Source organism: Lonchura striata, chromosome 15 (genome assembly GCF_050655825.1).
Source record: "Lonchura striata isolate lonStrDom1 chromosome 15, ASM5065582v1, whole genome shotgun sequence".
Classification (NCBI taxonomy): Eukaryota; Metazoa; Chordata; class Aves; order Passeriformes; family Estrildidae; genus Lonchura; species Lonchura striata.
Window position 1 is genome coordinate 11,395,048 of NC_140717.1, and position 12,844 is coordinate 11,407,891.

At 42.6% G+C, this 12,844-nt stretch overlaps 1 protein-coding gene across 5 annotated transcripts in view; it reads right to left on the minus strand.

The window, feature by feature from the left end:
• Nucleotides 1-1,192: 1,192 nt before the first annotated feature.
• The window catches only part of ZNRF3 (zinc and ring finger 3), a 66,565-nt gene continuing 54,913 nt past the window's right edge, over nucleotides 1,193-12,844 (minus strand). For 3 of the 5 annotated variants that reach the window (XM_085593160.1, XM_021544737.4, XM_085593163.1), the window contains 6 exons: nucleotides 11,810-11,941; nucleotides 11,062-11,172; nucleotides 9,943-10,110; nucleotides 7,933-8,035; nucleotides 5,462-7,207; nucleotides 1,789-4,406 (listed from right to left, as the gene is read on the minus strand). In XM_085593160.1, coding sequence (XP_085449286.1) covers nucleotides 4,363-4,406; nucleotides 5,462-7,207; nucleotides 7,933-8,035; nucleotides 9,943-10,110; nucleotides 11,062-11,172; nucleotides 11,810-11,941 — 2,304 coding nt within the window. In that variant the 3' untranslated portion in view covers nucleotides 1,789-4,362. Of the gene's footprint in view, nucleotides 4,407-5,461; nucleotides 7,208-7,932; nucleotides 8,036-9,942; nucleotides 10,111-11,061; nucleotides 11,173-11,809; nucleotides 11,942-12,844 lie in introns of all 5 variants that reach the window. The other 2 variants (XM_085593162.1, XM_085593161.1) reach the window with 2 other exon arrangements.

A 12,844-nucleotide genomic window follows, 5' to 3' on the forward strand; every position in this document is an offset into this window, starting at 1 on the left:
CTAGGACAGCCACAGTACTCACCATACAACTTCAGAAGGCTTCAGGCATCTGCCCATACAGAGCAACACATGTCACCGCAGAAGGCTGCAAGTATCCTGCCCTTCTTGGTCTTTAGCCCAACCTTTTATAGCCTCATGTTCATGTTTTACACCTGTGTGCCCTCTGCTCCCTTTGGTCAGCACACCTGGGCACCCCATGGCTCACAGCTGTGCCCACTGGGGGTGAGGCTGGGCTGCAGCCCCGCTCCCACTCACCACAAACTCTGTGCCTACAGGACACTGCGGGTGGTGGCATCTCCTGTTCTTAAAAGCACAATCAGCTGGCAGTTTTCTTCATAAAAAAGCAGAACACCAGCAACAGCAAACAGGGGGGTTGAGGGAGGGAGGGAATAGAAGGGAGATTCAGATGTGACCTGTCAACATAAGAACTACCAGCCACCCACACATGGGGGTTTTATGCTATTTGTAAAAATACACGTGTTTTGTGAACTAATTTGCATATAAAAGGCACATCAGTAATCACTGCAATTGCCAAAACTCTGTTCACTGAGCAAAACAAGGGGCACATACTTTAACTGGGAAGCACCTGCTCCTGTTGTTCCTCCATTATTGTGCCTGTCTCCTCACACAGACCAGGGTTTTCCCTCGTACCTGAGATCAAGATGGGAACTGCTCCTTATGCTGTGAAAGGTCCCCTATAAAATAATACCTTTGAACAGTCTATCATCCCAAATGGTGTTACCACGTATGAAACAAGGAGGATTGGAGAGAAGTAATGCTCATTTGCTTGGCTGAATCCTGAGGTGACTGAATTACAGTGCATTTGAACATGGCTGAGACGTGGGGAAAGTCCAGGGGATTACCAGGTGAAAATCTCTGGGAGAAGAATCCTGGAAGAGGCTCTGTGAGTGTATCACTGGATGGGAAATGTTAAGAGAAAAGGTGAACTGTTTACACAGTAACATACATAAAAACACATGTACATACACACATAGAGCCACACCCCCCCCCCCAGGCTCCCCTCTTCTGGAGCCTGCATAAACATCTCTGATGAAATTGTGCTCCCTGCTGACAAAACGAGTACCAAAGTACTGATTTTCATTAAGCAGCACCAGTGATTCCATGATCCAGGGCAAGGACCTGGATCTAGCTTGACTATTCAAGCTATGATTTACCCAGCTGTGCCCATCTGTACCATGCTCTCTCAAAACAATTTTATTTCAGGCCAGTAAATTACTTTTAGCTGAAATTACAACAGATTTAAGGTCCCCTGCCACGAGGAACAGGCAGGTTCCAAACAGAAATGAGGATTTCTTTTAGCAGGTGTGGTACTTCTCATGTGTCTGGGTGGTTCAGGGGCTTGTGTGACACCTGCCCCCCACTGCTCCCCAATAACTGGTGTGCTGTGTAAAGGCATATACATATCCACCTATCTGCTGTTTAAAAAAAAGGAAAAAATGTTGTTTATTAGCGTTCATCTCAGTATATCTAGGACTATACTTTTGAGAACAGTTACCTATGTCCTTTCCCCCAAAACAAGAAGGACAACTCCCACATGTATATGCAATAAAACTGTATTTTTTGTGTGGTTTTGCCTTTTTTTTTCTTTTAATACAGACATTTGTACACTTTCTTACAAAACTGCAAGTAACTACACTTCTCTTAAATCATTTTTGGTCGGCAAGTACTGTAAAATCTTTGTGTGCAATTATCATATATTTACAGGGCCTCGTGTTAGTGATTTTCAGTGATTATTACAATAATGTCACACACTCTCAACATAAGACATGGCTTAAGATAAATATATTAGTAAATAAATATTCTGAGAACATATTTCCATACATGAAATGTGCTGCTATACATATACAGAATATATACAAGATGCTTTCTAGCTTTTAAAACATTTTTAAAAATGGTAATGAAGGAGAAAGAGCCCTTTGACCATATTACAAATCTTTACAGCAAATTTTATACAAAACAATTTTAAGTGCTATAAGACAATTTTAATTAAAAACATTTTAAATAGTGCCTCATGAGCCAAACACAATGACAACTGTTCAGGTAAGTAGTAGAAAGGCATTTTGTTATAAAAACCATCTATCATGGCCAGCTAGCCTGTAAGTCTGCACTGCACATAGAGTTTTATGTTAAATATCAGACCCAGCACAGAAGGCAGGTGTAGGGTGTCTGTGGCATGGCCTGCAGAGACTTGTACCAGCAGAGATTTCCACAATGTGTGGACCAGTACATCTGGGATCACCAGGAGCCAGAATATTCCAATCTTTTTAAGAACCACTCTTACCACAATATGCTGTTTTAGTTACAGAGTACAATGTATCTTAGGTGGACTTTACAGTGCCTCACAAAACACCGAGCAGAATAACCAAGCTAGTATACCACAGCTTCTACAATGCATTTCTTTTTTAGTGGAGGAAAGGGTCAGATAAAAATTAAAAAAAAAAAAAAAATCCCAAAATCACAAACCTTTAGAGTTTGTTCTCCCAACACATACCACTTACTTCAGTCATTCAGAGAATGAATAAGTTTTTAATAAGCTTTATACACAGAAAATGTGTTTATTGATTTTCTTTTAATCTTATACCCAGATATTGTCTTGTATTAATTCTCTGAACAGCTGAATTTTGGTGCTTATTGATTGAAAAGATGTAATGTGAATTCATTTAGGTGGAACTTTTTTCCTAATTTACTGGGTATGAAAGCAAAAGGAAATAGATTAATGTATTTGTTATTTCTTAGATATCTGTTTCCTTGTTTTAAAATAGTTCATTTGGGACTGCAGAGAATACAAGTTAGCTTTGCTGGGTCTCACAACCAGCCCAGTGCTGTCAAGGACATTGCTTTGGCAGAATATTAAGTGTACATCTCCATTTCATGTCTCTGAATTATCTCCAAAGTGTACTGAACTTAGGACAAATCTTTTCAGAAGACTGGCACTGTGGGCATGAAATACTTAGTTTCCCTTTAGAAGAATTCCTGCTGTGAATACACCACAGGATGACACTGTGTCCTCAGGCACATGCAGCATGACAGGCAATTTCACCCATGCTATGGTAGCCTCTTACTCAGAAGCTGCTGTTTCCACAGGAAACAATTGCTATCAGAAGTGACGACATAAATTATCTCATGATAACAAACATCCCCACTAGGACAAGAACAAGAACAAAAGTATGTGCCCAGGCTGATGGGGTACAGAGAGCACTCTGTACACAAGACAAAAATGAAGCACAACCGGCTGGGCCCAAGAAACCTTTAAAACAGATCAATCTATGGAAGCTACATCAACCACAGCAAAGAAGAAAACAATGATCAAACCAAGTCCCTCACTTTCCCACACACACAAAAGGTGACAAGCACTGCTTCCCTTAGGCATGCTTGCAGCCTGTAAGGAAACAAGAAACCCTGTTTCCAAAATGAGCCAGCAAAGCTGCGAGCACACTGCAAGCTCTTTTCCTGCACATGCCAGCATTCCTCACAGCCGTAACAGGGGCTACAGGTGCCTGAAAAACTTCCTATGGAAGGAAAAGTTTGTTACCTACAAAGGTAATACCTTTTCTAAGCACTTTGTTGGAGCATCTGCTTGAGGGAGAGGTCCCCAGCATTCTTCACTGGGCAGAAGATACAATGAGGTCCACGGTTTAAATACAGGAAGTGAGGATGAGAACATTCTGAGCTATCAGGTTCCTTACCCCCACTCTATTGAAACTAATCCTAATGGCAGGACACCCTCCTAGCCAAACCATCAGAGCAGCATGAAAGGGGGGAGAAGGGAAGAGGAGAAAGGAGACAGTCCAATGCTTCACCTCCCTCAAAATCACTCACATAATTTGCTGGCTGCTAGGATTTGCTACTGGGATTAGTCAGTATCTGAGCATCCATTCAGCAGCTGTATCCCGCTGGATTACTATATTTCAAGGTGCTATCTGGTTTCTAAGGCAGGTGTAGCCCTGAGCTTATCAAAGGCTGGACTCCTTCAAGTAGGAGATAACAGCATCTACACATAGCCTGGCTTATTTAACACACTGTATTACCTCTCAGCAAGAGGTCACTTCTAAAAAGAAAATATAAATAACACTTTGTCATTAATATAGAAATGGCACTAGAGCTCAGAAATGCTCCACACCATGTCCCACATGGGCTTTGCACACAAATCAAGGCCTGAAGGCTTCAGGCAGGAGGGACAAAGGAGACAATCAAACTGATGTGAACACAGAGGAAGTAGGGGAAGGACTTCTCCACATTACCACTTTTGTGTGTTTGTCAAAGCTTAAAAAAAATTAAGTCCATGAGAATTTGGAGTCTCTGATAAGCTCCGCTTCTCCATCTGGGATCATCTGGACAGGTCTAGTCACTGATTTGGCTTCTCTCCAAGGGATGAGATCCAGCACCTGAAGGATAAAAAACACTAAGGAACATTGCATCTAGAATACTGCACACACTTTGGGGTCCCCAGAACAAGACGCTCACTGACTGGAGTAACAGAGAGCCAAGATGCTCAAAGGGCTGGAGCACTTGGTGTGAGGATGCTGAGGAATCTGATCTGTGCTGTTCAGCCTGCAGTAAAGGCATCCCTAGCAGCTTTGCAATACCTGCATGGAGGCTGTCCCAGTGATGAAACCACAGTCTTCACAGACATGCATTCTGAACCAGAGGTGAGGAAGTTAAGTTCAAGTGTGAGATGCTCAGACTGGATATAAGGAAAATCTTTTGACCATAATGGCAGTCAAGCACAGCCACAGGAGTCCAGAAAGGGACTGCACTCTGTGTCCCTGGAGGTTTATCCAGCCTGACTGGATACATCTGGTCTGACAAACTTGGTCTGGTCTCAGAGCTGGCTCAGCTCCGAGCAGGGGGTTGGACTAGATTAGGGCCTGAGGTCCCTTCCAAACGAGGATACCTTGTGATTCTATGAACATCCTTTTTGACAAGGCAAGTAAGAAATCCCCCTCCTTCTATGAGTGGTATTTTTTTCCCCCTTGTCCATGTCTACAGCAGAGACTTTGCCACATACTCTTTTATGGTAATTACAAGATTTTTACCTTTTTTTTAAAAAAAAACTTCAGCTATTCTGTTGTTTCTCACAGTGGCATTGCCTGCTTAGGCAACTCACCACAGTTGCCATGACTAACAGAGTGTCCCTTGCTGTGGGAACTCTAATGGGGGCCCCTCCCCACAAAGGATGAGCATGAAAGCTTTTATAGGGTTAATTAGTAAGTTATCAAGGATTAATTAGTAAGTTATCATCTTCTCTTCCTCTGCCTATGACCAAATGAGCACAGGTAACCAAGGAATAATACTTTGGGGCAACTGGTTAGTCAATAACCTGCTCTTATGTGAAGGTTGGAGTAACCCTTATGGCTGCAGGTACCTGGGTAGCTGGCAGCATTTCATACACTAACACAGAAAGGTAGCAAGTAATCAAAAAAAGCACATATGTTGTTACCTGTGGCCTTTGTGGTCATCATAAGCTTCTGGGAGCTCAGAGTGGGACTGGGAAAGGGCATTCCAGTTTCCTCCTCCTGAGAATAGTTCTGCCGCAGGAATGATGTTGCCTCGTAGCACACCTCCCTCTCGACCTGTACCTCTCCAATACCTTGACAGTGCAGGTAAGTGTCTAGCTCAGGTGTTCCCTCCCAGGAGCTGCAGCCTCCTATGTGGGTCCCTTGGTGCTCTGGTGGTACAATCAGCTCACAGTCTCTGTCTTCAGGAATTATGGGAATGCGTTGACCCAGATCACAAACACCCTTACAGCAGTTTGGCAAGGTGTCGTCGGGAAGCGTGTACTGCACATTCACTGCATAGTCTTCTGTATAGCAGCCACCACCTCCACTGCCACTGTTGCTACTACAGGCTACCTGCTTCTCTTCATAGAAGCAGCAGGGCAACCCCTCATATTTTACCCCATCTGTCCTATGTAAGTGGTCTGAGTTAATACTGTACAAGCCTGGGGTGTTCCCTGACTGTGGTTCAATTCCTTGGCCACACGTCCCCCACAGTGGAGAGCTAAGGAAGAGTGCACTACAGTCAGCTGTCCCATTGCTAGGCTCCAGGGCAGAGTGCTGGAATTCAAAGCAGCACGCGCACGCCTGCTCCGAAATCGACCCTGCTATCTCTGGATTCTTCCAGTTCCTTTTAACATCCAAGGCAGCACCAGGAGTGGCCTCAGGTCCTCCCTCTGAGGTAGTGCCATTTGGATCCCTGTGCTCTAGTGAGGAATTACTGCTATAGTTCATATCCATGCTGCAGTTAGACAGTTGGTCCCCTGAGGAAGAAGCTGGCACAGGCCGGCAGTCAGCACCCACCATACCGTGACTGTGAGCTGGAAGCTCGTCCTGGTGGGGGCCCTCCAGGAGCACAATCGCAGCCCTGTTGGCACCACCAACCTCCCCCACTCGGCAAGGGCTCCTGCTGCGGTAAACGTAGGGGTCATAGTCACTGCTCAGAGAGCTGCGGAAGGTGGAGCAGCTCCCGTACACCCCCTGGTTACTGACCTCAGTGCAGTCAACCATGGAATCGCTGGAGGAGCAGTGGCACTGACCAGAACTGCTGCTGCTGCTGTCGCTGCCAGGGCAGTCAGCCAGGTACCCACTGCACACTGAGCGATGACCGTGATAGCAGCTAAAGCTGGAGGTACTGCCACTCTCCAAGCGGGACGAGGGCATTACATGTACCACGGGAGGGAAAAGCATGCTGCTACCAGGCTGAAAGGCACGGGAAGGACCCTTTGAGGAAATGCCAGCTGGAAGCTGTCCATCTTGCTCAGGGTAACTAAGGCCTTGGAAGTAGTAGTGCTGATACATGGTCTCGTATCGGGAAAAGCAGGCTGCTTTGGAAAAGTTGCGTCCACCAAACTTGGGTCTTCGAAAGTTGTGAGCTGGAGAGTAAGCCCTGTGCTCCAGGCTACAGTGATGTGTGTTTAAAGCATGGTCCAAATGAATAGGCTGATAACTGCGAATATAGGCTGGGGAAGGGGCTTGGTAGAGGCTCTGTTCACCGTGTCGCTCAACCGTCAGTAGGGTGATGGGGTTCCCGTGAGGGTCCATGCTGGTCCGAGTGGGATACGCCGTTATCTGGCTCGCTCTGTGCACTCGGCCTGGGTAATGGACAGGCAGAATCACCCTCTGCTGCCGGCTGCGCGCTGGGTTGATGGATTCCAGACAGATCGGAGCTGCGCTCCCCTTCTTCTGTTCTGAATGAGAGAAATAAGAACGGAGAAGTAGAACTAGAAGGGAATAAAAGGGAATATACTTTATGCAAGAAAGCATATTTTTGTTTTCTGTGTCATTATATTATGCAGAAATTTTTTACATGGAAGGAAATAAAAGCAAAACAGAAGTCAAAAGCATGTCTGTAAAACTTTGAAACACCCAAATGTATTTGCTTAAAAAGCAAAAGAAGTGAATTTATTTCAGATACTGTTCTCATACATACAAAGTCTTTTGCTTACATCTTGCAGAGGCTGAGACAGGCTGGAAGTCATTGCTCAAATTTTCACTTTATGCATTTTTACGTAAATGTGCAGCAACAGAAAACTTTCTTAAGACAGAGGAAATGAAAGCAGGAAGAGGGCAAGTAAGGAAAACCACATTCCAAGTTACAACATCATGGAAAAATAAAGGCCCATACATTGTTTTCTTTGTAATTCTCAAGGGAAAACATATCCCTTTCCTCCATGTGTCCTTGCACTCAGGGCTGTACAACACTGCCCTCAGCTGGGCATCATCCCCACCCCAAGGTTATGCCAGGGGCACTCAGCTGTTCTCTGAGAGTTCGGGGTTGACTCTATTTCCAGGGCTATGTTACAGTCAGGACTGAGAGCTCCATGGAGATTCACAAACAGACACACTTTTTATTTCATCTTTTAAGCTGTCTGAAATAAACAACACAGCAGAGCATCCAGGCTGCAGCACTTACCTATGATGTTATGGCGGCAGTGAGGGCAGGTGTGATGCTGCAGCAGCCAAGGATCCACACATTTCTTGTGGAATCGGTGAGTGCAAGGAATGACACGCAGTTCCTACAGGAACAGATGAAGCACCATGAAAATGTACTTCTTCCTAACAAGTGAATTTTTCACAGCTTGTTCCTAGTTTTTTTCAACCTGGCTATTAAATGGAGAAATTCCTAGACTTGAAGTGCTAAGAAGGTTAAAAAATGGCACCAAGACAGTCAAGAGCACAACAACTAGTGCTCAGCTGTCTCTAAAAGAATGGTCTGCAGGCACCTTAGAACTCCATGCAGATATAGGACATTTCTTTAGGACACTTTTTGTAGTATGTCCCTATGACACAACACCTTTAAAAAGGCCATCATAAAAGTTTTCCTTAATATATTCAATGAACTTTAAAAAAAGAAATCGGGAGTAATGGTGTACCTTTCCTACAATTATTTGCAATGGAAAACACTCAGGTAAAAGCAAAACCAATACAGTGTATATGATACTCTTCCCCTTGCCCAGGACTCTTATCCTTCAGCTATGATCTCTTTACAGGATTTCCTGAGCCCAATGGGTATCTCAACAACAAATCTTTCCTCTAAGTACTGCTCATGTCTCCCCACGAGCTTAGATTTTCAATTTCTAACATGCTTGGGCAAGGAGTTCCATGGGGCTACCACCTCCTGGTGGAGAAATACCACACAACTTTGTATTTCCCTGTCCCCAAGTAATCTGGGTCTAAAGAGTCCTTGCCCACTCAATCATTTGGGGTTTTTTACAGAAACCATTCAAAATATTTGATCATTTTGTGACCACTCTTTCCTGAAGCACCTTCTTTCCACTCCATATCTTTTGTGAGGCAAGGTCAGAAATACACAGTACTCAAAGTGAGAACATGACTAAACTTTCATTGTGGTGTAAAGTTTTCTGTTTAGCTCTCTAGACTTTCCCATCTCATTTCTAGAATGATTTGCCTTTCTAACTGCCACAAAGCAGTTAAATTGCCACCAATTTGCTTTCTCAAGCTATCTAAAGCATCAAGATCTTGTTCCTGAATAGCAATGCTCAGCTCCCAACCCATCCCTGATATATGTGAAGCTCTTCCCTATGTCTATCACATCAAGCTGAAGTTCATGCCTGAACTTCCTCTGCAGTCAGTTTGTACAGTCCTTTTGAAGTCCTTGTCTACCCTCATCCTTGCTACTCTCAATAATCTCCCATTACCTAATTTCATTTAACTTTCTATTTCCACCTTGCAGCACTCAAATATGCAGCTGGTATTTTCTATTGCCTTAAAAATTATAACTTTTTAATGAATAATTTCAAAATAAAATGTCCTCATATAATCTTTCTAATTGAAGTTGACAGCTGTGAATATTGACTGCCTCTATTTTATTAATTTTAAGGAGCCCATTTTCTATTTCACCCTTCTATTTCACTTGCTTCTTCTGGGTTGAACTATCATGGACATGAGGCCCTGACATCAATACAATGATTGTAACTGAGGAGTCAAAAAACTGTCCCTGAACGTTTTGGCATTTCTTCCTTCTCCTCCTCTGGTTTCCCAGCAGTGCTGTGTACTTGGTATTTTTAAGACAGGGTGCCATCAAATCCTGAAAAAGCAAAACCCTAAGGATATTCCTTACCTCCAACAGAGCTTGCACACATCATCACCTTAGTACATGACTTGCAAAAAATACCCAGAGAACCAAGTGCTGAGGCAACCCTGCCTTCTTTGTGACTTGTTCTTCAGAAATGCAACAACAGTGAAGGTAGCATCTTGCAAATGGGATCCCTCACCTCTCACTTTGCAGCACGGGTAATTCAGAGCTGCAGGATGCAACTGAGGCCAAGTTGGCTGCTCAGTGTGATCAAACTGACAAGTGGCACCACCTCAGCACAGAATGTCCCCAAAAGCCAGCCACGTACCACAGTGCTAAAACCACCTACGTTCCCAGCCCGTGGTGAAGAAACCTTTCATCCTTTACCTCCCCATCAATGTACTTCTCCAAGCAGATGGCACAGTCAGAGGTGGAGCTGCTACTGAGTGTATCCAGTGCTCCACAGTTACTTTCTCGGTGTCCCTTACTTTTGGACTTAAACTTCCTGGTCTCCATTTTCTCCAGTGCTTGCACTGCAAGCCTGTTCATGGAATTCTACATGAGAAGAAACAAAAACAAAACAAAACAAAACAAAAAAAAAGAAAATAAAAAAGAAAAAAAAAGCCAATGCTGCTGTGTAAGGGACTAGAGTGTAATAGCAGAGAAACACCACCATAACATATCTTACAGAACATGTCAGGCCCAAGTGATGTATAATTTCTTAAATTAAATAGAGAGAAGGCTAATTAGAATTCAGATCAGAAGCCTCATGGAAAAGAATGTATGCCACATGCAGAAGTGAGAATGATAAACTACTCTGAATTAGAACTGGATGATTAGAAATGGGATACACTGCAGCTTCTCAATTGATAGGCAGCAACTACTCAAGTCAACATATAAAACTTGGCCAGGAACATTTTTTTATGTGTCAGTATTGATTGTAATGCCCCAGTATGCTGTTACCACCATATTACCTGAAGCAATACTTGAGAAAGGGATTAAAAGTAAATGTTATAAAGTAGCTATATCGTTTCCTCCAGGGCAAACTCTAAGTATGTCACCTGGAATTTCTCCTAACCAAACTTTTTACCTTGTAAACCCCTCCCATTTCAATAGATGTTATCCTATTGAAAAGATCTGTGATTTACTTTCGATCCTCTCCACAATACAGCAGCAAGAATCTGGACTCATTTAGAAGTATACCATTGCTACTGATAACCTGTGAGTAACCAGAAATGTTCTTTCTTCCCAATCCCTAAGTGGACTGCTTCTGTACAGTTTTCATTCCAGGATCTAACTGAACTAACATCATGGGTCAATGTAAATCTCCTTTAAAGATATTTCCAAGTTCTTCCAAAGGCCTACACGCATTAATAAAACCACAGAGCAACCAACACGGCTATTGTAAGTCAGCATCCTGCATTTCTGGAAGTTCCAAGCACATTTTAGGACAAAATAAGAGAAGCTAACTTTCAGCATTTGGTGAATTCCCACTACTGCTCTTACCTGACTACGTCGCTGTTTCAGTTTGATCTTGACAAGAAGAATGAGGCAAACAAGAGACACAACCACAAAGAAGGCCAGGAAAATTCCCATATCAAAGTACTCTGTGGGTTGCTTAAAAATGAAAATAAAGGTATTATTTTTCCTTCCTTGATCATACTCAAAGCTGTTTTTTCTTTCTAATTTCTCATGGAACATTCATTGCAAAACAAACAAAACCAAAGTGGTAACTGGGACATGGATGACCTTTAGTTTTGTTCTTCTGTAAACCATATGTAGAGTGTTAGAAAAAAAAATTTAGAAAAGCTATTTTATATTACAATTATCAGATAATCTCATAGTTAATCAGATGATCTCATACTTAATCCATGTTTAAAATGCTATATAGAATTATGTAGCAAACTGTCTTACAAAACTGAACCATCAGGAGTGTGCAATAACTAAGTTACTTAATCAAGAAAAAGGAAAACTTCTACTGTGTGAATTTTTTAGCCATTTATATTCTCAAAAGTTTCCTTCTGAAAGACAGCAGATTCTGGGATTCTATTCATTCATTGTGGATTCTATACTTACACCAAGTCCAGCTGCTTGTCCACAGTGCAGACACTCAGTTTATTTAAGTCAACAGAATTTCACATGCATTAATGCACTTAAGGAGCATCAGAACATCTTCACCACCAGTGCATGAGCAAGCCCTGCCTGCAGTAACAGCAGCACTGTGATACCCAGAGAAAGGATCTGAAAGTCTCACCCGTGGGGGGCGATGCTGAATCCTGGCCCGTGCCACTTTCTGCTTGTTAACTATGTTCATTAGCTTGACAGCATCAGCACCTTTCACATACACCACTGGTCTCTTCAGAGGGTCCTCTGAGCCCTGGTTCAGCTAGAATAAAAAAAAAATAGTAGTCTGCTCAGAAGGCATGTTTCAGGAAAACCACCTTCCTTCTGGACAATGCAGAGAATGGTTAAGGAGTATGAATGTGGAATTGATTTCAAGCACCTTTGTTCTCTTCTAGCACAGACCTTTAGTTAAGTATCCCACAGAAATAAACTTTTGACTTACACTGCCTTTTTTCTTTTGTTTTTTTTATGGACCAAAACTAAGATTAAGGATAAGCAAATGCTATTTCTAAACAGCCACTTTAATTTAGCTACATCATATACCAGTACAGATATTAATACTGTAATGTTAAACCTCACAATGAAGAATAAAAATCTGCACATTCCAAAAAAATTATCCCTGCTATATTTTATCAATTTCAACATTATTCGCATAGAAATTTCTTCAGCTTTCTGAACAATCTCTTATCAGAGTCCTGTCTTTCAGGCTCTTTGTACCTAGCCAAGTTAAGTTAGCAATTTCTGATGTTTAACTCTACAAACCCATTCAAAATTACTTGAGTTCTAGCAACGATGATTGCAGGATGCAGGGGCCTCAAAGAATAAAGCACTTGAGTAGACCACATAATTCACCCTGAAACTTCCTTCCAGGTCCAGCTATGTTTTGTCAAAAAGGCCAAATCATAGAATCAGAAAATAATGTGTGCGGGAAGGCATGTCATGAGCCCAACCTCATGGTCAAGGCAGGGTCAACTATGACATCAAATCAGGCTGCTCACAGCTTTATCCAGTCAGATGTTGAAAACCTTCAAGTGTGGAGAATGTGCAACTTCTCTGGGCAACAAATCCAGAACAATCTGCTAAATTAAGATACCAGAGAGAGACTAAAAACTAGACAAGAGAATTGTTCTGTTAAAAAATTGCACCAACACAATAAATTCATACA